At 44.1% G+C, this 25,768-nt stretch overlaps 1 protein-coding gene across 1 annotated transcript; it reads left to right on the top strand.

Annotated features, from left to right (window-relative positions):
• Positions 1-3,678: 3,678 nt before the first annotated feature.
• On the top strand, positions 3,679-24,514 carry fbxo18 (F-box DNA helicase 1; the record flags this gene model as incomplete). The annotated part of the gene is made up of 22 exons (XM_083661538.1): positions 3,679-3,697; positions 4,534-4,686; positions 5,774-5,985; positions 6,371-6,700; positions 8,193-8,332; positions 8,726-8,873; positions 9,170-9,351; positions 9,461-9,535; positions 10,754-10,845; positions 13,654-13,822; positions 14,245-14,464; positions 16,677-16,764; positions 16,862-16,957; positions 18,153-18,289; positions 19,232-19,328; positions 19,822-19,985; positions 20,731-20,800; positions 21,518-21,712; positions 21,915-22,040; positions 23,065-23,171; positions 23,282-23,416; positions 23,840-24,514. 22 exons carry the CDS (start codon positions 3,679-3,681, stop codon positions 23,999-24,001), a joined length of 3,117 nt encoding a protein of 1,038 aa, XP_083517664.1. The 3' UTR covers positions 24,002-24,514.
• Between the last annotated feature and the right edge of the window lie 1,254 nt (positions 24,515-25,768).

Genomic DNA, 25,768 nt, shown 5'->3' on the forward strand with positions numbered 1-25,768 from the left:
ACAATGTAAAATGACGGTTTTGATCTAAGGTTGGGCAATATGGACCAAAATTCATATCTCCATATGTTTAGGCTGACTGGAGATAGGCCTACACAATATATCTCAGTATTCTACAAAAGGCAGTTGTAACTTTTGGTGCTTTCACTAAATATGACACAATGATATTTTTGATCAATCATCAGTAATGTGGGTATAATGACTAAGTGGGGAAAGGCAGCCTTAAAACCGAGGGACTAAAAGAAAAACTACAGGTGTCCCAGAACAAGCTGGTTAGGGTTGGACATGGGTCCTCGAGATCATAGGGAGGAGTCAACTACAGGAACTCAACTGGCTATCTGTAGAGGCCAGGGTGACTCAACTTGGACTGTCAATGGTCCACAGGATAGTTATAGGGTCCATAATTACCTCACCAACTATTTCCCTAGAGTAGGAGAAACCCACAACCACAGAAGCAGAGCTAGCCTAGCTAGAGCTAGCCTAGTCAATCTGCCCACAGAAGCAGAGCTGCCTAGTCAATCTGCATTCAGTAAGGTGCACAATCAATATTGGCCCATGCTCATTTGCATTTCTAGGGCCTCATGCATGGAATAAGCTGCCGCTGGCCATCAAAGAGGCTTCAAACTTGAACCCTTTAATAGTCTGCTCAACCAGCACATTGAGTCACTATTTCTTATTGAAAAATGTGAACTTAACCTTATTGAGCCGTCTCTAACCACTCAGTTGAGGTATGCTATGCTAAGGAATTCCACTAGAGGTCACTCTGCTTTTAGTTAAGCTTACATCATCTAACATGTTACTAAACATAGTTATGTTATGTAACTTGATGCAACAAAAAAAGTCTTATAAGGGTAAAATATATTTTTTAAACTGCTCTACCAAATGGTTGAGTTGTCACTTCGTGGTTAGTCTCAGCTAACCCAGCCGTAGATGATATCCTCCGTCGCTGGAAGCTTGCTGATGTCCACGGTGGGTCTGATACAGTACGTGAGACTACTTCATCATGGTAAAGTTTTCCATGGAGTGGCAACTCAACCATTTGGTAGACAGGTAGAGCATGTTTCAAATTGACTATTTTCTATGGAATAAAAACACTTCTGATCATGCATTGTAATGCTGATGTGTTGGTACTATCATATTATTAGCATTATAAAAGTGCATTATTTCTTATTTTTTTCTGTTTGTGTTTTACAAATAATAGATGGAGGCTAAGTCATTTTATGGTTGAAGCAGTGGTGGAAATGGGGGGAAACGCCTGGGAACAGAGTTCCCAGAGTAGGCTAAGCAGAATGAGAGGGAACGGAACGGCATTCCTCCTCAGGTTCACCTTATAAATGCAATGCAGTGGAGAGGGGGCAGCATGGAAGCAGAGAATAGTAGGAGAACATGTATTTGGAAGCTGAATAAGCAGCGTCAATATCAATGTGTCATAAAATCAAGGCGAAATAATCAGTAGAGCTCGGCAATCTTATTTAAGTAACTTTTGTAAGAGATTTTTACATAGCTGTAATGGTATAATGGGTGAGTTAATTAAAAAAACAAAACAGTCAAGCATTCAGAAATTGCCGGGGGCGGGCCATGTCGCATCCAGGGAACCCCATCCTGCTTAGGGTTCGCAAAGTAAAACCTGGTCATTTCCACCACTGGGTTCAAGGCCATGGAATTTTCTGGCCCTTGTAACAGAAGATCCTCAAGACTCTGATGCTGATCTGAGTGATGATGATGATGACGACGACATAATTGGGGATCCTGATTATCTGCCCACACAAGCAGAAGTGATTGGGGATCTTTCCTTTGAATCCATGGATGAGGGGAGTGAAGCACCTGTCTTGGGCTCAGACACCCAGCCATGGGTCTAACGGGGCGGTAGGAGGCACTCGATTCCTAGGGTGTGGACTCTGGAGATGATGCGCCACTTGTCTGCTTCTCCCTACTTATACTCCCACGACTTATGTAGCCTCAGCCAGGAGGGACATCACAATTGCTCGAGTGACATCACTGATGACATCACAATTGCTCAATTGACATCACTGATGACATTACAATTGCTCAAGTGACATCACTGATGACATTACTGATGACCTCACTGAGGACATCACAATCGTTGACATCGTTATTAGTGCCCCAATAACATAAAAATACAAAACATAACAAAACACATTAACAACTTTAAAGGCAAAGTTAAAATTGGCAAGACACTGAACCCCGGATTGCTCTCTTGCCGCCTTCGGCGTGTGAATGTAGCCACATTGTAAAGCGCTTTGGATAAAAACGCGATATAAATATATGCAGTCCATTTACCATTTCCATTTTACCATTTAAAATGTGGCTCCTGGAAAAGGTCTTAGGGGACAGGTTAGAGGAATGGATAATGTGTTTCAAATGCATGCACTTGAATGCTTGCTTGTCAATTAGTAAGGGTTTTAGATATTTTTAGATGTTATTGCTGTGGTTGTGTTTATCATGAACCTGTTTTTTGTATGTCCCTATGTGTAGTGTAGGCTACTGTATGTCTACAAGCAAGGACCACAATGGAAATAAGTGTGACTTTTTCTGTAATCCTTGATCATTTTAGAATGCATGTATAATGTAGCCTACAATGTATTTTAATTGTCAAATAAACTAAACTAGACCACCATCTAGAGATGTCCTTGCAGGCAGCAGCAGTAACCAGACGGTGATGGAGGAGGTGAGGATGGACTCGATGGTGGAGGTGTAGAAGAGTGCCATATCACAATATTGATATTATCGATATATTTCCCAGCCCTTTTGATTGTAGGTTTCCCTTTACCCTGTTATCTCCCTACCTGCAGTAGACAGTTCTGTATTCTATTCTGTAAAAAGCCATAACTGATGTATATATTTCAAATAGGTGTCTGTCATCTAATGTTAATCTATTTGGATGGCTGGCTGTATTGTGAAAAAAAGTTAGTAAAATCTCTGCGTCACTGGTTTTTATGAGAGATAGTCCTTGGGGTGAAGGGGGCGGTGAAGAAACTAAGGAGTCATGATAAACCTATGCGGGATCCCACGAAGAAGAAGAACACCTCCATTAGCCTAACCTCGCGTCACCAGGCTCTTCTCGGCGACCATTAGCCAATCATGTGGCTCGCTTGGCCTCTGTCAGTCACATGACTTTCAGTCAGCAATGCATGCATGCATGCCAATGCCAATCGATGCCAAATGCATGGCGAGATAAGTTGGGCTGTTCGCTGCGGTTTGTAACCCTTGTAACCGCACACTGTGTTACAGTCGTGGGATATCAAAGTTACAGAAATCTGGATGTTGCAGCTCGAAAGCATCGCTTGATTTTGAAGGCCCCAGCTGACGAGCACTACGGTTGCTTGCTGGCGAGTTGGCGCAGTGTGTGTCAGTAGGCTACGATGGACGGTAAGTACCAAACTTCAAAAGTCGCTCCAAAATTCTGTCGTGGTCGGGTAGAAGTTCTCGCGATAAACGACGAGCTAACTAAAGTGTGTGTTTGCTAGCTCACACACTAGCCAGTCGGAGTTGTTATGCTACGCTTCCTCGTTTGTAATCGAATGACTGTAACTACTTTATGGCTATGAATCATAGATTAGACAGGGTTTCTGGTTTTCTTGGGTGGACTCATACATAGGTACTGGTTTTAGTTTTAGTTTAGTTTTTATTTTATTTTAGTTGGCACTGGCAGTTAGCGGGATGGAGCTGGCTGTCAAAGGTAAGGCGGGTCTGCCTGTTTGTTTTTGAAAGGGCTACAGACAGTAGGTCTAGGTCGGAGCTGCTCAACCTTTACTTTTCTTTTTTCTTTTTTTTCTCCATGTAAAGAGAACTGCATGTGCCGGGGTTAGGGGCTTGTGTCCATATATAGCATCAACATATTTGGCAATGAATTAATGTAATAGTTGACCAATTATCAGCTAAATCGTTTCAGCACTAAAAAAAGGCTGTTACCTGGAGTGAAGAGCCTGGCTGATCCAGGAGCTGCTGTTAGTAAAAGCTGTCTTGTCTGGGGTGCAGCATGACAAGAAGTGGGAGAGGGTCTCCTCCAGTGAGGAGTGGGACATTGGTCGTTGTTGAGGGTGTGGGGGGGGGGGGGGGTCCTACCGGATTGAGCTGTTTTGAAATTTTTGTCTTTTATTTCCTTTCTTTTGTTTTGTTTGTGTAACAATGTTTTCTTGGGTTTGTAGTGTTTTGTTACGTGCGGGGGGAAAAAGCTGCCTTGTCTGTGACCCGTGTTCGGGGTTCCTCTGCCTTTCCGACATGCTGCCACTCCGAACGTTAACTTCCATTATTCGGACTGGCGGTCGTTCACCTTAGAAGCCGCAATGCCGACCTTAGGTTTAGGCGTGGGGGTGGGAGAGGTTAGGTTTTGGGTTAGGGTCTGGGGGAGGTTAGGTTTAGGCATGGGGGGAGGTTAGGTTTGGCGTGGGGGCTGGGAGAGGTTAGTGAAAAACGGGGAATATAGACCCCCTTTCTGAGTGCCGATATTTCGGAGTGGCAGAACGTCGGAGTGGCAGCACGTCGGAGTGGCAGCATGTAACCCCTGTGTTCCAGGTAAAGCCAAGAGGAGACACCTGAGTGCGGAGGAGTGTGGTGATCTGGCCAGCGACGCTCTCACCCGGCCCCAAGCCGTCTGCCACAGGCAGAGCAGCCGGGACCCAAACCAGGGACTTCAACCCCGCACGCCCACCAAGAGACGCAAGCTCGGTAAACGGCATGAAACCCCACACTGTCACACAGGCTAACACATCTGGATGCTGAAATCAGTCTGTTTTAAGGTTCTTGCACACCGGGGGGCATTTTCTTTCGTGCGATTAATTCGCACGTCAATAATATTTTTCGAGCCTATTATCAGTCAATGCGACCGTGCATACCAACGGCAAAGTTTTGCTGAGCGATATTGCGGCGTTTATTTTTTCGAACCAAGGTCGATTTTTCAGAAATTCGCTTTCGATATGAACACATCTGTTGCTGTGATTGACAGGTGGGTCAACAACATTCACCTCGCAATTTTGTGCTGTACTGTATATTCGTGTCGCTCTTGGTGTGTAATGGCCTTTAGACACAAGCTATTATTCAAACACCCTAGTGAAAAGAAATATTACAAACTGTACTGAAGGCAAAATGAAAATGCATTATACAATTTTTAAATTACAACTTTAAAGCCCCAATCAGTAACTTTTTCACCTTAATATAACAGCTTTTAGTCATTGAAGATGGTACAGTGACTTATAATAGGGAGAATGTCACCTTAATTGGTCACACACCGCCCTCCAAAGGCCTCTCCTGGGACTAAGCAGTTTGGTGCCTGCGTCCCGGAGGCAAGATCCGCGCATGCGCTGTACAGCGGGAGCTGAAAACAAGGAAGTACCTCGGTGTGGATTTGCTACGAAAATGACGTTTCACGTAACTATGGATTATTATTTCATCACGTGGTGAGTACCCGATGTCACAACATGTACATATAGCTTTCTGGCACTGTGTTTTGTTGACTCTGAACGGCGATATCGATACTATTGCACCCAGAGGGCGCAGTTTCTCCAATAGCAAAACTTGGGAAAAGTTGCTGAATGAGGCTTTAAATTCCTTGTTTTTTTATTGAATGTTTCACACAGTATCTGATTATATATGTAAAATAGCATTGAACACAGGAAGGTTGACATCTCTATAAAAAGATTATTTTGGCTGTCCAATTTTTTTTTTCTAACGGAAATTCTTTTAGTATTATCAGCCTTCGCAGATTAACCAAAAAGTTCATTTCTGACACTGGATCCACCTCTGCTCTCTCCATCAGGAAGTCCTGATGGGCAGCAGCGAGGCATCTCTGACTTCTTCTCCAGAACAGGAGTGGTCAGTTCCAGCCCGCGGAAAACGTCCCAGCCTGGCTCGTCCACACAGACACAAGGAGAGCAAGGAGAGCTCACTCCCACGCTGGAGCTAACAGCAGTGCATGAGGAGGAGGAGGAGGAGGATGAAGATGACGATGTCAGCCTGTTAGCCACTCCGGTATTGCTCAGACTAACGTTTATTTTCATTCTTGATTAATCTGTCGATTATCTCCCCGACGAATCGATTAGTCATTTGGTGTATAAAATGTCACCACCACAAAATAGTGAAAAATGTCTATCACTTTTCCCCTAAAGCGCTAGATGACATCCTCAACTGCCTTCTTTTGTCCTGACCAACAGTCTACACCTTAAAGATAATCAGTTTACTCGTCATAGAAGACTAAAGAAACCAGAAAATATTCACATTTAAGAAGCTGGAACAAGAGAATTTGTGTTTTTTTCATAAGAATTATTCTAAACAATGAATCGATTTATATATTTTTTAAAGTTGGCGATTACTTTTCTGCTGATCGACTAATCAATTAATCGACTATTCATTGCAGCTCTGCACTCCGGTGAAGACAGAGCCAGAGGAAGAGATCGACTACCTCGAGGGCATCACGGCCGAGATGTTTGGCGATGACGAGGAGTTTGAGCTCTGTGCCAGTGGACAAGAGGCGCGGGAGGAAGACGACGTGGAGGCCCTGCCTGACGCACACTACGGGCTCCTGGGTGGCTGTGGGGGGCGGAGCCTGCTGGAGCCCCAGGGCTGCCTGGACGACCTGCCAGAGGAGGTGCTGAGGCACCTGCTGAGCTACCTGCCTGCACAGGACCTCTACCGCAACGCCATTCACGTATGCCACCGCTGGAGCAGCATCATCCAGGACCCCAAGGTCAGACGCATGAGCGATGCAATGCTAGTCTGTCGTCGGCACCACCAATTAGAAGTGATGCAATATCAGTCTGTAGTCAGCTCTACCAATCAGAAGTGATGTAACACCCATCACTCATCAGTCTAACCAATCAGAAGTGGCGTAACACCAGACTGTAGTCAGTTTAAAGGGATATGCCAACATTTTGGGAGATTCAGCTATTTGCCATATTCCCGATAGTAAAAGAAGAATGTAGGTGCCTTATCTTTACCCCTCACTGCTCCTTAGCTTAGCACTACAATGGCAGTCTATGGTACCCCTGTTCAGTCGCCCAAAATACACATTCCAACAGCGCTAGAAACACTCACATGTACATGTTGTGACTCATGTACTCACCACGCCATGAAATAATCATCCAAAGTTACGGGAAGTGGTCATTTTCAAAGTAAGAACTAACAAAGAGGGTTTCCTCTCTAACCAAAGTTACTTTCTCATTTGCCTGTGCATGAGTACACTAGGGCATTCACAGACTAGTCGACTAGTAAAACCACTAGTCGACACTGTGCTTAGTAGTCGACTAGTCTTGTTGTGTTTCCTGCGCTGTTGGAATGTGTATTTTGGGCGACTGAACGGGGGTAGCAGCGGTACCATAGACTGCCATTGTAGTGCTAAGTAGCAGTGAGCGGTATACCGCAGTTTCTAATGGGATATATATATATTATTTATATAAAAGGGGCAAGTGGGCATTCTGTCTGTCTGTTCTCTGTTTCAACTTTTTTTTTCTTTTTACCTTTTTTTATGCTGGGGGAGTCTCACTGAGAGCAATGCTCTCTTTTTCAGGAGCGCCCTGTTCACATTCACACACACATTCATACCTGGAAGCTGACCAGTACAACCACAGTCTGATCTGCTGGCCACTGATCAGCTCCACTGGAGCAGTTGGGGTTGAGGGCCTTGCTCAAGGGCACCTCAGTGGTGGTAATGAGGGAGGGGCAAGCGCTGCCTTTTCAGATTTATCCTGCCGGTCCCGGGGATTGAACCGACGACCTTCCTCCGGTCACAAGCTCGCTTCTCTAACCGTTGGGCCACCACTGCCCTATCACTGATCATGTCATAGGCATTGTGACATCAGTGATGTCATAAGATTAATTGTGATGTCATCACTGATGCAAAGTTGTGACATCATCAGTGATGTCATAAGAACAAGTGCAGCGGCCAAGCTGCGTATGCGAGCTGCAGGGCGGGCAGGCAAGCCTAGAAATGGAGCGCGGAATATTCGCACTGGCAAATAGGCAAATCTCCAAAAATATTGGCGTATCCCTTTAACCAATCAGAAGTGACGTAACATTCTGTATTCAGTTTAAACAATCAGAAGGGATGTAACACCAGACTAAAGTTAGACATGCCCCCTTCCTGGTCAAACTACACTGCAGAGAAAGTGTGGGGAAAAGCTGAAGTGTGTGTCTGTGTCTGTGTCTGTGTGTGTGTGTGTGTGTGTGTGTGTCGTCTGCAGTTCGTCCCTCATAAGAAGCAGTACTACCGCTACCTCAGGAAGGAGAAGGCCACGGTTCAGGAGATCAACTCCATGTTGAAGCACGGCAGCATCCTGGACCCAGCCACGGCTCACCAGCACAGCCTGCGGCACCTCGTCGTGTAAGTCTGCTCTGCTTTTCCTCCACCAGGCTCTTCTGTAAGCATGCAATGCATCATGGGAGGAAGGGAGGGAGTCTGTCATTACAAACCCCTTCATCTTCACCCCAAGTATGTTTGACTATTTAGAAATGTGTAAATAGTGCTGCCATGATAACACTGCTTCAAAACTGTTATGAGATATTGAATTCAATATTGAATTTTCCATGCTAGTTGACCGTTTGCTGTAGTATTTGCCTGAGCAAAATACTACAAAATACTTTTCTGAGCCAGATTTTTGGCTCAGAAAAAGGCAATATGAGGCGATGTAACTGTGTGTGTGTGTGTGTGTGTGTGTGTGTGTGTGTGTGTGTGTGTGTGTGTGTGTGTGTGTGTGTGTGTGTGTGTGTGTGTCAGCATGATGGCCCAGCACAGGCTGAGTGAGCGAGTGCGGCCTGAGGACGTCCTGCAATGTGTGAGGAGACACCGGCTCTTTCCTCAGGCAGAGTCCTGCCTCAAAGTCACCATCCCCGACATCCACAAACATATCAGCCTGGGTATTGAGGTACATCACACACACGCGCACACACTAGGGATGTTAATAATTACATGACAACGACAATAAGAATTTTGACTGATTAATACGATAATAAATAAATATCAAATATAAATGTAATGATACAAAGCTGGTTGAAAATCGGCAAAGTCCTCCTTTCATCTTGTCGGCTAACGGTTAATGATTGGTTAACGAGGTTCGGCTAATTGGTCAGGAAAGAAAATGTAAATTAGCATTCCTAACTCTCTCTCCCACTCACACACTGTACTGATTTACTAATGGTGTACCTGCTGTGCCCCCTGCAGGGTCCGAACCCGTACGCTGTCATGGCGGTGATCCTGGTCCTGAGTGAAGGCGTGGTTGACGTGCAGGAGCTGGTCTCTGTGCTCACCTCCCTCCTGTCCCACACAGCCATCAGCGAGTTCCTCTGTCACATGGCCACACTGCTGCTGGCCATGCAGAGGCACGACATCAAGATCAGCAGCCGGTCAGGATCCCTTCTTCTCATGCATACATGCACACCAGCTCTCTCCCGGTTTCCTGCCTCCATTGTGCTCATCCTTCTCCCATGATCCTCTTCTCCTCTGCCTCTCCAGGACACACTACAACATATTCTACGTGCTGCATCTGATGAACGCTCCTTCATCTCCTGTCAGCTGCGGTCAGAGCGGGTGAGGACCCGAATCAGACGAGGAACACCATGTGATGTGAAATGAGAAACATAGTGAAATAAACGCTTGTGTTTTAGCTTTACATGAGTTGAAATAAAAAAAATCTAGGACTTTTTATATGCACACAAAAGGCTAAAACTGCACATTTTTGCTCACTAACACAGATTAAAACAAATCTGAGAACACAATTTGAAGGAAATAAGCCTTTTGTGTGCATAGTAAAATGATTCGATATTTTCTTTGGTGACTTGGTCACACACAGCTACGCACGGCCTGGATCAAGCCCAAGGTAAAGAAGCGCATTCATTTTCTCTCGTTTCCATGTTATCAGACACTAATAACAATATGAGCCTGTCAGTTTTGCAGCTGCCCGGCTGAAGCAATCTCGCTCAATACTGTATCACTATCAAAAATGTAAAAAAAAAAATGTCCAGATTTGTCACAAAAGTTTTAGTCTCGGCTCCCAGACGTGTGGTGAGCTGCGCCACCAAACGTCTGGGAATTTCACTGTCAGAAACTGTCTGTCAGAGCCCGGCGAGAACGGCCGGCAGCAGACACGCCTACATTTATTATTAGAATTTTATTTGGTAGCAGCAATGCCATTTATCATAGTCCTAACACAGAGCATGAAGCTGATATGCTCCAAACAAAATTTATAGCTGTTGTTTATTTTACAATAATGTTTCTTACCCGGAAGTGGTCCGCTTGCTACTGTGAGTCATCAGCAGGCTCTGTAACGTAGCCTCGGGAGTCGGGCTTATCGCTGGGGGAAATACCTCTAGCCGCCGGGGCCGGATGAAACACGTCCTATTAACAGGTTATGTTTGTTTCCAAGTGATTAATATGTTTCTCCGCAAACGTGGCCGAGACACCGGTTCTGCATGAGCGCTGAGCGTCACTGCCCCCAGAAAGCAGGCCCGCCCACAACACCCATGATTGGTTCTCCGATGCAAGGCTTCCAACAGCGCCACCTAACGTTATGCAAAGATTTAAATAGTAATATTCTCAGTCTTACAGGAGTGAAACGGATTAAGACTGAGGGCTGAGTCTACAAAAGTTTGGAAATTAGGTTTCCAGGTTGAAAAATAAGGAAATTCTCCTTTAAGGGAAATAGAACTCATGTACAGCTCAAATATAATCAAATCTAAGCATGTGAGGAGGTTGAGCCTGGTAGCTGACATGATGATGTTGTTGTTGTGTCGGTGTGTTTCCTTGCAGGCGGCGGCAGGTTCAGATGACTCATGAGCAACAGCAAATTTTGAGCCACGACATTCAGGTGGACCACGTGGTGAAGATCATGGCGTTCGCAGGTCAGTCACATTCAGGTGGACCACGTGGTGAAGATCATGGCGTTCGCAGGTCAGTCACAGCTCTCCTGCTGTGAGGCAGCCTTTCTGCGGGTGCTTCAAAAGCCCTGCTCCACTTGACTTGTGTAAATTCAAGACCTTGAAAAGTCTTTAATATGGTTAAATATTTCCTTAGAGTTTTAACAGAGGTCTGTGGAATTGGATCACTTTTTTCTTTTAAAAAAGCTCTCTGACTAGAGAAGCAAGCTTGTGACCGGAAGGTCATCGGTTCAATCCCCGGGACTGTTAAGACTGTGGTTGTACTGGGCAGCTTCCAGGTATGAATGTGTGTGAATGTGAACAGAGTGCTACTAATGCCTAATTTACACTACAAGATTTCCCCCTGATTTTACACATGATTTCCAGTTGGGCACAATCTGTCTTTGTCTACACTAGTCTGCACTTGGCAAAAAAAAAATCTAAGGGGCCTAGCTTTGTTAGCGGTTGCGCACGCTGCCGTTCCAGCAACCGTCTTGCATTTAGAAATCCCCAGACGACTGGTAGGTGGGGAGACCTCCATTTGTCTGGTATCGTGAGACCAGCTCAGTGGCCTTGTGGTTTGAGTGTCCGCCCTGAGACTGGGAGGTTGTGAGTTCGATCCCCGGCCAAGTCATACCAAAGACTATAAAAATGGGACCCATTGCCTCCCTGCTTGGCACTCAGCATCAAAGGGTTGGAATTGGGGGGTTAGATCACCATATGATTCCCGAGCGGGGCGCTGCTGCTGCTCACCGCTCCCCCAGGGGATGGGTCAACCTTACCTTACTAGTGAGCACACGTCATTTTCATCTCAACAAAAGCAATTTGACCAATCATTGATAAATCTATATTGATCATCAAGGAGGAGATGTATTGTTATGTGATTTAGTTGTACCGCTTTAGCGCGCTGGCTTATGTTGTATTGTATATTTTGCATTCTGTCCAAAGTGCATGACACAATGAATAAAACAATCAATCAATCAAAATGTAGAGAAAGAGGAACACAGAAGCAGGGTTTTGGCAAGTTGAAGGGTTTTGACTTTGGCACTACGGAGATGTGGAATGTGCTGCCGCTCAATGTGAGGAAGATGAGTTTAATATTTTGTAAAATGTTTGCACGCATCACTTCACCAGTCAGGTTAAGTGTACATCCTCTGGAACATCAGCAGGGGTCTCTCTCTCTCTCTCTCTCTCTCTCTCTCTCTCTCTCTCTCTCTCTCTCTCTCTCTCTCTCTCTCTCTCTCTCTCTCTCTCTCTCTCTCTCTCTCTCTCTCACCTGGGTTACAGTTACACTCATGTTATCGTTTGTTACTGGACATCTAACTACCTTCGCAGTCTGAGCCATCTTACTGTACATAATATGCACTGTATCACACTGCAGCACTTCAAGTCGAGCTGAACCCAAAAATGACTTAATTTATTTTAGTTCAAATACCTGGGTATGCAGTGCACCTATTTAATAATGTATGCAAAGAAAATCACAACAATCTAATTTCTTTAGTTTTTCACACTTTTTCACATCAAAAGTTTTCAAGATTTCATTGATAACAGTAATGTACAGTTTGCTGACGTCACCTAGTACTATCAAATTTCTACCCCATTTCAACCAATCATATCATGACATGCGGCTGTCAATCAAATCTTCATTTCAGGATAATTTTCTCTTCCAAATCAAGTAGAAAATGGCGCCTAGTGCCTGTCATCTGGCAGAATTCCTATCCCATAAACTAACTACTAACTTGGCCAATTGTTAGAAACGTGAACAAAAAACAAAAACTATAATCTCTAAGAATGCAAAGAAATGTAACTTGCTCGTTAAAACGAGCATTCCAGGGATATCGTATTTACAGCAGCGATAATGGCGCGCGCATCCGAGAGCTTGGTTGTCAGGGGTCGCACTTCGGAGATTCCAGGCCGACGGGCTGCACTCTCCGCTCAGCCACTAACCTCGCGGCACCAGACTCATATGCACGTGACGAACGGGTTCATTTCGACTTTAATTTTTGTATTGGGATTAGGATATTTATTTTGTTGAGGAAAAACTTGGATTTTAATAACCACTGGTTGGTATTTGGTACCATACAATTTGGCCAACCCTAACCCCAAAGTGGCCTTGCCCTAGGGTTGTGACGGTATTGACATTTTCAAACTATGGATGAAAAATTAGGGCCTCCCCCTGTGGTTTGCCGCAAAAAGAAAAAAAAGAAACAAGTTAATTGAAATGGTACAGAGCAGAGGTGAAGGATACCGACTGGAGCGCCTCTGAGAAAGAAAATCATGCTGTAGCCTATCATCTCTGATGTAGTTCTCTAAATAAATCATAAATAATAATATCTAAGGCTACTCTAAATCAACACTGCACTGACTGCTCGTACTGTGGGATCGCCTGTGCAGCTGTTAAGAGCAAGGCTGGACTTTTACACTGGCTGCCTGGTGCTGAGATTTAAACGTTTCATTTCTCAAACACTGCTGGACATGCTATGATCTCATCACCTTTACATATTGTAAGACTGGCTGCTTTGGCAGTGTGCCTGTAATTAAGATAATAAAGCAGACCACAATCAAATGTAAATAATAATAATAAAAATGCTGCGATGACAGTAATGAGCTCAACCTCACAGTAGAGTCACATGACCATGGTATTGCAGTGATGCTGTTATCATCACAGATGATCAAAATGACTTAATTCCAGGCCTGAAAGTATAAATGTATGGGCAAGAAAAAAACGTGTTTTTCCATAATATGGGACCTTTTAATACAAAGACCCTGATGGTGTTGTGTTGTGTCCTGCAGGCACAGGGAAGACGACCACCCTGGTCAAGTATGCAGAGCAGCGGCCCCACCTCCGCTTCCTATACGCCGCCTTCAACAAGTCTGTGGCCAATCAGGCACAGCGCTGCTTCCCCAGCAACGTGTCCTGCAGAACCGTCCACTCTATGGCCTACAGCAGTGTGGGCAGGAGGTGAGACACCCCTGTCAAATACCGCCGTCTGCACCCAGGCACTTATGTATGTACTTAACCTAACTAACTATCCGGTGTGCACAACATTGTCAGACTAAACTCCGGCTGACACCCCAAAAACCTACAATCCGCCACAGAAAAATGTATATTGTTTGTTTATTAACTGGCCTTTGGCCTTCTATCATTTCACAAAAGTGGCCCCCGGGCAAAGCAAGTTGAGTATCCCTGCTCTACAGAGTCTAATAAAGGCAAAAAATGCCTCAAAATCAAGATTGAACCGGTCGTCTGGTGGTTCAGCTGACTATCTAGAGTTCAACAATAGAATAACCTTCAGTTCAGTTAGCGGTTTTCCTGCGCTTCTGTCCGTTCTCGAGACTTCTCCGGTGTTTCGAACTTTCCCCGTTTTGTCTTCCCCGTGTCAGGTTCAAAGACTGCAACAAGCTGGCCTTTAACCTGAAGCCGTTCAACATCGCCTGGGTGATGCCTGAAGGCCGCGGCGGCTTCGTCCACGCCAAGGTGGTGACCGACACCCTCAACACCTTCATGGCCTCAGCTCACCCATGCATCACTGTGGACCACGTCCCACTCAGATACAAGAACAACAAGGGCATCGAGACGGTTTTGAGCCTCGTCCAGCAACTGGTAAATGCACACACACACACTCTCATCTGTAGTCATGACGACAAGCCACAGTGCTGCTGACTGCAGTGGGAGTCAACATAAATAGGGATGCACCGATAATGAACATTTTGAATGATACGATAACCGGTATCAACATGGCTGTTATGGCCGATAACCGATATTTACCGATGTCGATATGATCTGTATGAAAAACAAGTTTCTATGATAATCAAATTTTGTACATACTGAAAAACACATGTAAACACTGTGAATTTGAAAAAGTAACGTCTTTCTTTATTTCCAAAACATTTAGAAAAGCCCATAAGTAATAGCTTTACTTGTAGCCGATAGATACCAATAATAACATTGCTGTTTCTTTGCTCATCAGACCGATACAGATATATAAAAAAAGAAATACTAACATCGTCCGATACCGATATGATTACAGATATATTGTGCATCCCTACACATAAACACTAGAGATTAGGGCTAGAGCTGGGTATTGGTTCAAATTTCAAGAATCGATTCGATTCCGATTCACAAGGTTGCGAATCGATTAATTTCGATTCGATTCGATTCGATTCGATTCGATTCCGATTCGATCAATTTTCAATATTGATTTGGTTAGTAATACCAAAATGTGGTTTTTGAACTGTACCCTGAATTACATGACTGTCCAGTTATGTAACACAAGGGTTTCCAACCAGCCAAGTAGATACATGGGGAAAAAAAGTTGCAGACCTGTTGTCAATTTTAATGGTTTTAGTTACACATATATTTACTCACCAGGTTTACAAAGGGTAAATAACAGCCTTTTCATCTGTCAATAAAGACACTTTCACAATTATGCACAGTGATTTGATTTCAGCCTATATAATTTCTAAAAGTAGATATTAATAATGATCAAACATTTCCATTCATGTAGCCTACAGTATTTATGTTTTTGTTTCAACTACAAACATAATTAAACGTCAACTTGAAACTATGTTTCAACTACCACACACAGCACAATATTTTAGCCTGTTTAGTAAAAAAAAAAAAAAATTTTTTTTTTTTTTTTTTTTTTTTAATTAAAAAAAAAATCGATCTCTGGACATATGAATCGATAATCGAGGATTAAAATGAAAATCGATTAAAAATCGGAGAATCGATTTTTTGAACCCAGCCCTAATTAGGGCTGTCACTTTTTCCCAAAATAAAGTTCGAACAAACTTTAATTGCCCGCAAAATGTTCGAATATATTCAAAGTTTTTTTTTTTTTTTTTTTTTTTTTTTCTGCATCCAACTCGAGACAACTTTTCAGACCCTGGAGACAATCTTTCCCAGAAGAGACTAACGCGACAAATCTGGAGACTTTTTCTGACATGGGATTAACATTACCAGCAAGCAGCAGTTGGTTAATTTTGGTTAATAAAAAAAAAAAAAAATCGAACAGGTCAATTATACATTCGAACATGCCCTCCTCCCCCACATTCGAAGTTAAATTCAAATTTTGAATAAAAAGTGACAGCACTACTAGAGATGATATGTTTTGATACATAAGATAAGATACTTAAGAAAAAATTTAAAGTTATCAAGCTTATTCCATGGTATTTTTAGTCAAATCATCTCACAGATAATCTGCTGGTTTCACCCCCCCCCCCCCCAAAACAATTGTCTCAGAAAACAATGAACAAGAAACTTCTTCCAAGACAATTTCACATTTACCAAGTAAATTGTTAAAAGTGAAAGTTCCCTGCCTAATCATGTCCTGTCTAGTAGTAGATGCAGTTAATGATCTGTCAGTGCAGTGAGATGATTTCACACACACACACACACACACACACACACACACACACACTCACTCACTCACTCACTCACTCACTCACTCACTCACTCACTCACTCACTCACTCACACACACTCTCTCACACACACACACACACACACACACACACACACACACACACACACACACACACACACACACACACACACAGTGTCACACATATACTCACTCACTCTCTCTCACACACACACACACACACACACACACACACACACACACACACACACACAGTGTCACACATATACACGCACACAAATAAACTAAAAAAAGCTTGGTAAGTCTGGAGACAAGAGACAATAACTTAAAATAGTGCTGGAGAAAGTCATTGAAAGTCACTGAATTAGATTGAACATTGCCTGTATGTCTGTATTGTCTGCGTGTGTTCCTGGTATCTGTGAAACCCCAGGAGTACGTGAGGAACACACAGGACGTCTGGGACAAGATGAAGGATCCCAACGAGACGCGCGCGCAAGGACACTACATGACACACGACGGTACGCCTCCGCTGCAAGCAGTACTCAGTCATTCCTTTTATTAAGAGTGGAGGGAAGGAAGGAAGGCTGTTGAACCAGGACTTTTTTACGTTCACAGGATACCTGAAGCTCTGGCAGCTGCAAACCCCCAAACCCTGCCTGTCAGAAGACTACGATGTCATCTTCATAGACGAGGCGCAGGACTGCACTCCAGGTAACCTACGTTAAAGAGATAGTTCTGATTTTTGGAACCCTAACCTTAATTGCTACATGTACTGTACTTACCAATGATGATGTTGATTGGTAGATTCCTTTCTCAGCACAATCCATGCTGTTCCTCATACTAGCTCCAGATAGTGAGCCACAAACCAATACAAGGTCAGTGGGGTCACGCTCCTGTCTGGGCAAGCTGACTGAGGATCACTGAAATGTCCTCCACAGTGTGCCCAAAGTAAGTGTCAGTGAGCCAAAGGTCAGCTTGCACAGACTGGTCCGCGGACCACCAGGGGTGACCTCCAGGGGGTCCCCCAGCAAACTGATGAATTGTTCAACTTCAGCAACATTTCATTTACAAGAAGTGAACACAGTTTGAGAATGTAGAAGAATGACTGTTTTGATCACAAAACTCTTATGTACCCAAGGCACATAACGCCGCCCTAGCATCACTGGTGACATCACATTTGCTTGTGACATCAGTGATGACATACATTTTGACTTTCATCTCAGAATTCTGACTTCTTCTGGAATTTAAAATCAAAATTCTGACCCTAATCTCAGAATTCCGACTTTAAACTCAGAATTCCGACTTCAACTTTTTTTTATATGTGGCCCTAATCCTCATCCTAATTGTGTGTGGTGTATTTTTCCCCCTTTTTTAATCGACCCCATTGGAGTGACCCCAAGGTTGGGAACCACTGCGCTAGGATGAATTTATAGTAGTGGGGATAGCACGCGCACGTGATGATTTTTTTTCACTCCCCCCCCCCCCCCCCCACTTTTTTTTTCACTTTTCTTTACGCTTGCAAAGTGTGCCCTGCCTATTGCCTAATCATGTCCTTTCTAGTAGTAGATACAGTCAAAAGTGACAGCCCTAATCCCTATAGTATTCATATAATATGTCTATAGTATAGAGCTTTTATCCAAAGCACTTTACAACATGCTTACATTCACCCATTCATAAACCGATGGCGGAAAACTGCTATACAGGGTGCTGGCACAGCCATCGGGAGCAATTTGGGGTTCAGTATTTTGCCCAAGGACACTTCGACATGCAGACTGGAAGAGCCGAGGATCGAACCACCGACCTCTTTTATCCAATCATTGAATGCTGCCTTTCACAGGATCTGTTTTTATTATGATTATTATTCCCCCTTTCTTCCTTCTCCCCCCCTCCTCCTCCTCCTCTCCAGCCATCCTGGATGTTCTCCTGTCTCAGCGCTGTGGAAAGATCCTGGTTGGAGATCCTCACCAGCAGATCTACACCTTCAGAGGAGCCGTCAATGCCCTGCGCACCGTGCAGCACACACACCTCTACTACCTCACACAGGTGTGCGCGCACACACACACACACACACGTACCCATTATACATGGTTCACTGGTCATCAAGAGGTGGTTTTCAGGACAGCGAAAGTCAGGGAATTTTGAAAATCCTCTTTTGGGAATATCAAGATTTTTTAAACGAATGTGTCACTTTCCAGGAATATAGTACCGTATAATATATTTTCCAACTTCTTTCATACATCACTTACAGTACTCACTTACATTAAAGGTCCAATCTGTAAGTTCTAACTATTACTGACACCGGTGGCCATTAGAGTAACTGCAGACAGCGTGTGCACGAGCTGGCGCGCGTACACCACCATACTTGAAGGCGATCCATTAGCGTGTTAGCAAGCAGCTAAAGTTATCCGGCCAAAACCACATTATCACAGCAGCTAATATTCCCTCCATGAACCGAAAACACAGCCAGCTCTAGTTTCCCCCCCGACGTTGGTCACACTGCTGCTGTCTGGCCAGATGGGCTTCACTAGATAAGTCCATCTTTCTTTTTCTGTGTGGACTTTTTACTGGACTTTGTGTTGTTGGTTGTTTGCTGGCATTCAGCTAGCGAAGGTAACGTTAGCCTGTTAGCCTTCTTCTTCGTTGGTGTATTTCCCGGTGTGGCCAGTACAAGAGGCAGGCCCGTGAACGCGCAGAACGTCACATCCGCCAAATTTTCCGGGAAATCTTGACCAGTGACCAGCAGAAATATCCCGCAATAGCTTTGGTGAACGCAGAGAGACGCGACTGGGCTAATTTTTTAAGTTACGTAAGGGAGCATTCACTCAATGGTAATAAAAAACACTTTGTGAACATTTATTTTCCCCCCCAAACTTACGGATTGGACCTTTAAGATAAATTAATTGTTAAATTAAGTTTTCAGAATGAAAAACGTGTTCAAACAACAGTTTTAGTTTTAAAGAAGCACTCCGATGTCTGTGTGTGCAGAGCTTCCGGTTCGGAGCGGAGATCGCCTTCGTCGGCGCCACCATCCTCAAAGTGTGTAAGGGCGTCCAGAAGATTCTGGTGGGAGGAAACCAGAAAGGTAAAAAACAGTTTCCGTTAAAGACCACATGAAAAATAATGTTGATTTCTAGGACTTATATAAAAATGAACCGAACGTCTCTTTCCTTTAAACTGCACGTTTCTGTTGACGACTCATCCAGCGCCTAGGGGGTGGATAATATGTGTAAATGTCTACATTTCATCCAATCACATTTTGAGAATTGTCGTATTATCTCCCCCCCCCCCCCCCCCCACACACACACACACGCACACACAGTTTTTTCCGCTGCAACATAGCGGTTTATTTCTTGCTGCTTCGACTTTCCCAGACGGGCGACAGAGGCAGAGAATATTCCTCCACAACCACTTCCTCTGTATCTCATTAATATTCAAATAAGCCCCTCCCGCTGATGTTTCCCGCTCAAACTTTCTGTTTCATTCAGAAAATGTTAATAATGTGAGAGATGCAACACAGGACAAATTAATGTTATTGCTAATGGTGAAAGGTGTTGTTTCTCTGCGTGTCCCCTCAGGCAGTGTGTGCGGGGAGGGCGTGGACGCGGTGGCGATGGCGAAGTCGGGTGTGAGCGGCACTCGGGGGCAGACGGCCATCTTGTCGCGTACCAATGTCAGCGTGTTCAGCGAAGCCGTGCGGCTCACCGACGCCAACCCACAATGCCGCATCCACTTTGTGGGAGTAAGTACACACACACACACACTCAAAAGCTGATTTTTTTTGGTCTTTATTTTTCCATTCTGCTTTCTGTTCCCTTTATTAATCCTTTTTATATTTTTATATAGTCAATTGTTTCATTGTTAATTTACATTTTAAATTGCTTTTTATGCATCTTTTTGCACTTGATTCTTTTTTATTGCTACAACTCTTCTTTTTTATAATCTTTTTATTTTTGGGCAGTGTAATATGACATTACAATCAGTCATGCCCTTTACAAACCCCAATCCCAGCCCACCCTTCAATGCGTAAGAGTATACATAATAGATAGATAAATAATAAATAAACAACCTATACCTCTCTAAAGTGAAGGGCATTGCATTAGATTGTACAGAATGTACTGTATAAGTAAACATTGATTGATTTGTGCTGTGTGTCAGCGTTTAAAATGTTTGACTGATTGGCCTAAAGGTGCGGAAAAATTAAAAGTCAATATTATAAACTCAAATGCAATATGTCATACACCGCTGGTCCAACTGTAAAACCCATATTTCATGGGTTTCTGTGGAGACTAGAGTTTTACTTTCCCATGATGGTCTGATTGTTTCAGAGGCTTTTCATCCTGATTCCTGACACAAGAAAACTCCAGGGGGGAAACACTTCTAGTCCTTGGATTTTCTGGCGTGAAAATGTTCAAAACTAAACATACAACATCTTGTGTGTCAGTCATTTAGGTCCCACCCAACAGATGTGTCTGTCTTTCCTGCAGGGAGTTGATAACACCGGCCTGAATAAGATCATGGACATCTATCTGCTGATGCAGGGGCAAGCCAATAGACGTGAGACGCAAACACACACACATCTAGATCTTCCTACTTGTCCTTGTCTTTTTTGGACACTAGTTGCTCAGCTCCAGCAGGTGTCTTTCTGTTCTCTTTGTGTCTGAAGCATCGATCAGATCCACAACACTGGAGATAGACATCATGGCTTCTGTTAGGCTTCTGTCAGACTACACATTGGCCTGTTGAAAGGCCAATATTGTGCTTATTATAAACATGCATCAAAATGTCAGTAAGCAATATAGAGGAATAAACAGGTATCAGTTGATGAGGTTATCTATGGAGCGGCTGAGAAGCTTCTGATTGGCTGCAGTAGACCTACACACTAAAAAACACTGATTTAAGTATCTTCCTATAATATTATGAGCATTGACATTCATCAGTGTACAACTTGGGATGTTTCTGGAAAAATAGACACAGACACAGCCAATCGTGCCTGTATGGACGCCCGACCAAGCCGGAGGCAACACGGGGGCGCGAACCTGCGACCCTCGTGTTGGTAGGCAGGGAGTCTATCGTAGATTCGCTACACTACCCGGACGCCCAATCTTGTCATAATGATTGTCTTTCTGTATTGTTTTGTCTTCTGACTATTGATGTAACCACTACGCTTCAAAATTACACTCAGTCAAATTCCTCGTTTGTAATCTGATTACCTAATGTGGCAGTAAAAGTGAATCTGAACTCCAACTCCGCCCCCTCCTCGCTCTCCTCCAGGCATCCGGGACGGGTTCATCCGGTCCTTCCTTAAGTCCAGCCTGGGCGGCTACGGTGGCCTGAAGAAGTACGCCATGCAGGCGCAGGACCGCGAGCTGGAGGCCAAGCTGTCTGTGGTGGAGAAGTACTACAGCCGCATCCCCGAGCTGGTGACCAGGCTGACCGGCTGCTACGAGCACGACTACCACAACGCAGGTACACACAACACACACACAAAAACTGCACTAACTGAAAGTGTTGTTTTGAATCAATAATCAGTCGCTCGTTGTAAATATAAACCTTGGAGGATTTATTCCATGAAAAAAGTTCATCTGTGCACAGAGGGTCACACTCCTGCTAGAAAAGTCAGTCAGGAGTGTGTTGTTGACTGTGTTGTGTTGTTGACGCTGTGTTGCAGACTTCATCCTGGGCACGGTGCACAAGGCCAAAGGGCTGGAGTTCGACACGGTGATGGTGACCGATGACTTTGTCAAGATTCCCTGTGCCAGACACAACCTGCACCGCCTCAACGGCTTCTGCTGGGGTCAGACACGCACGCACGCGCGCACACACACACACACACACACACATGTAGGAGGAGTGAAAAGACAAGCAGAGCGCTTCTCCTCCAAATGTTCAACTTTTTTCATCTTAAAAACGCCCATAGCGCCTCCAAAAACAAAAGACGCCACCACCTTACATAGAGAATTAATTGCAGAAAGACGCTGGCAGCTCAAATGAGCGCATTGTGTGGGAACGCCGCCTAAAAAAAATAAGAAAGAAAAACAACAATAGTTTGGTCAGCTAGTCATGTAGCTGGCCTATTGTCCAGAAATCAACTGATCTAAATAACACTGTACTATTAAAAAAACACATAAAAAGAGAAGTCAAAGTGGTGTCAATGTGGTGTCACAAGTGTCAATGTGTGTTTGCTGGTGTTTGTGAGTGCAGATGGGATTTTAGTTTCCATTTAAAACCTACCCTCCCATAGATGGAGGAAATATTTGCTGGTAGACAATTCCAAGACCGATAGACCTATATAACGGTTTTCTTCATATAGTTGGTGTTAGGTCTAGGCAAAGTCAACTGACCCTCACTCGCCCCTCTGGTGGAGTGTGTGTAAGTACTTGAACTATAAATTATGCTGTTGAAAATAAATCTAGGAGTTTGAATAACTATGTAGAGTATAAATAACTAACTTTAAAACTTAGTTAAAAGTTAAAAGTAGGATGGACGATAGTCTTTGTTCAACAGTAAGCCATGTGAGACGTGTATGCATGTCAGCTACGCTGGACCTGGGGGAGCACCCAAGGACCAGCCTAGCTGCCTGATTTTGTGCTACTTGTAACTTGTCAAGAAGACCTTTAGATGCTGATGACCATACCACAGAGCAGTAATCCAAAACTAATGAAGAAACAATTTGGCAAAAAACTTTTTTTTTTTTTTTTTTTTTTTTTTGCTTTAATCCCTGAGAATTAAAAGTACATTTTAAGAACACGTTTTCACATTGGGTTATCTCAGACCTCTGAACTCTGATCTCCCTGACCGTAGCCCCTCTGTCTGTGCAGATAACATTCCACAGGATGAGTGGAACCTGCTTTACGTGGCCGTGACCCGCGCCAAAACCTCCCTGATCATCACCAAGAACATCAGCAACATCCTCACTCTGGCCGGGGTAGGACTACATATCCCACAATGCACCTCACTCCTCATCCTGACCCGCGTCTCTGACTGCTGCACACTACTGATGCGTTTTGACCCCTGTCCCTGTCCTCTCTCCTGTAGGAGTACTTCCTGAAGTCGGAGCTGACTGGCACCCTGCTGACGGATGGCCTGCCCCCACGCTGCTGCATCCAGGACTGCCCCAACTCCGTCACCCCCGACTCTGCCTTCACCATGTGCAAACGGCCCATGAAATATGTAAGAACCCCATCTCCCCCCCTTCAAAAACAAACAAACAAACAAAAGAAACAAGACCAGCTATACAACATATCACTCATAGCCTGCATCGGTTTCCGCTCCTTCGATTTAAAGCGGACCTCAGGGGATTTTGTTGCCTTGAGTCAATAGAATTTTTTTTTTTTAGCAGATTCCTGACTCCCTCTGCTTGGAGGCACTGCAGGACACTCTACAGTCAAACAACTTCCTCCTAACATTATGTCATACTTGTCTATCCTGTTTTACTTGGAAATACGTCACGATATGGAAGTTAGATGCTCTCGAAATGCCATTTAGATGATGATAATAATAATAATAATAATAAAACCGAATACCTACCCAACTAACGAATAGTTGAATATTTGGGTCCAAAGCCGACACCTCTCTGTGTCTCTCTCTCTTCAGATGGACGGAGCGTGTCGCGGCGGCCCGCTGTGTGAGATGTGTGTGTGGAAACGCGTCGGGCCGACCGCCTTCCTCATGACAAACGAGGTGCTCTCATTGGCTGACGCGGATGAGAGGCTGGAGCTGCCTATCCACTACCAGATGCTGATGGTGCTCTTCTGAGCTCAGAGACGCTGGGACTAGAGCTCTACACGGCTCCAAAATGACAGACCCGGACCATAAGGGACCCAGGAAATTTGGAAAATATTAGAAAGCTCAGACCCGAACCCGTACAGACCCGATAAATGTCGGACCCGGGCCCGGAGTCGCTTCTTTTGAATGGACCCGAGACCCGGCCGGGTCATCGGGTATTTGGGCGTTTGACCTCTACACTCGAACAATGTGTTTTTTAGTTTGTGTTTTTTATTTTTTTAGATCATGTCGGTTGTGGACAGACGATCTGAGCACGAGTGACGCGTGCTCAGTAAATGTCATCAGTAACATTGCCAGCTGCTGGATGTGGCCATATTTTCTATTGTTTTATGTACATTTTCCTCCCTGAGAGAGAGAGATACTTTTATTTTCAGACTTCTGACATAACCGAGGTGCCTTCAGGCAAGGCACCCAGTTAAAGACTGGTTTAACTGGGCAGCTCCCTGTGTGACTGTGAACCTGTGTGACTTGGATCGAGCTGAAAGGGTGAATTCATGCTCCACAAAAAAACAAAAAATTAATAGACAAATATTGAAACAAATAAAAGAAAAGTGGCAGCAGACTTGTCTAATCTAGTTTTTAAGTGGTGCAGCCGCCTCTATGGGTGCGTTGGTAAATAGCCACTCCGAGCACCAGAGCGCACGCGAGACCATTCCAGTTGTAATGTGCTGTACATCCACGCTCTCATTTCAGTGTAGAGCGGCAGATTGGATTTACGAGCCCACCCTAATATGTGATGCGTGTCCTCTCTCTCTCTCTCTCTCTCTCTCTCTCTCTCTCTCTCTCTCTCTCTCTCTCTCTCTCTCTCACACATATCTCTCTCTCACTCTCACACATATCTCTCTCTCTCTCTCTCTCATATCTTACTCTCTTACATACCTCTCTCTCACACTATCTCACAGTCTCTCTCACACACACACACAGACTCTCACACACAGTCACTCTTTCTTTTCACCTTTGGAACACAAAATGGAACACATCAAATGAAAGTGATCGTTCGAGATCATTAGTTTGTGAATTAGAGATCAGGATTGTGTAAGTGACCTTTTTTAGCTGTCTTGTTTAACAAAAGGATGATTTATAGTTTCCACACAACCTTGCAGCGTCCTTGAATATTATTTAAGTCCTGTATGATTCGAATGAAACCTCTGTCATCGTCAAGCATTATTGCTTGTATGCTTCCTGTTTTATCTTTAAATACGTTTGCAGAGGGGATGCATTCACATGTGCTTTACTTTACACAGCCCTTACATTCACATGTGCTTTACTTTACACAGCCCTTACATTCACATGTGCTTTACTTTACACAGCCCTTACATTCACATGTGCTTTACTTTACACAGCCCTTACATTCACATGTGCTTTACTTTACACAGCCCTTGCATTCACATGTGCTTTACTTTACACAGCCCTTGCATTCACATGTGCTTTACTTTACACAGCCCTTACATTCACATGTGCTTTACTTTACACAGCCCTTACATTCACATGTGCTTTACTTTACACAGCCCTTACATTCACATGTGCTTTACTTTACACAGCCCTTACAGATGCAGCAATCTGCAATTGGCACAGGGACATTGCAGGGTCAGGTCCCTGCAAGGTCCTTGGCAGATCAAACAAAGTTAAACAGAAACTTAAGCTAACATCACGTAACTTAAACCAATTCAACCTCTTAAGAAACAGTATAAATATCAATAGTTTCTCTAAGAGTAGTCTCGCTGGCCCGCCTCCCCT

Source organism: Poromitra crassiceps (assembly GCF_964638095.1).
Source record: "Poromitra crassiceps genome assembly, chromosome: 2".
In the NCBI taxonomy this organism is placed as follows: Eukaryota; Metazoa; Chordata; class Actinopteri; order Beryciformes; family Melamphaidae; genus Poromitra; species Poromitra crassiceps.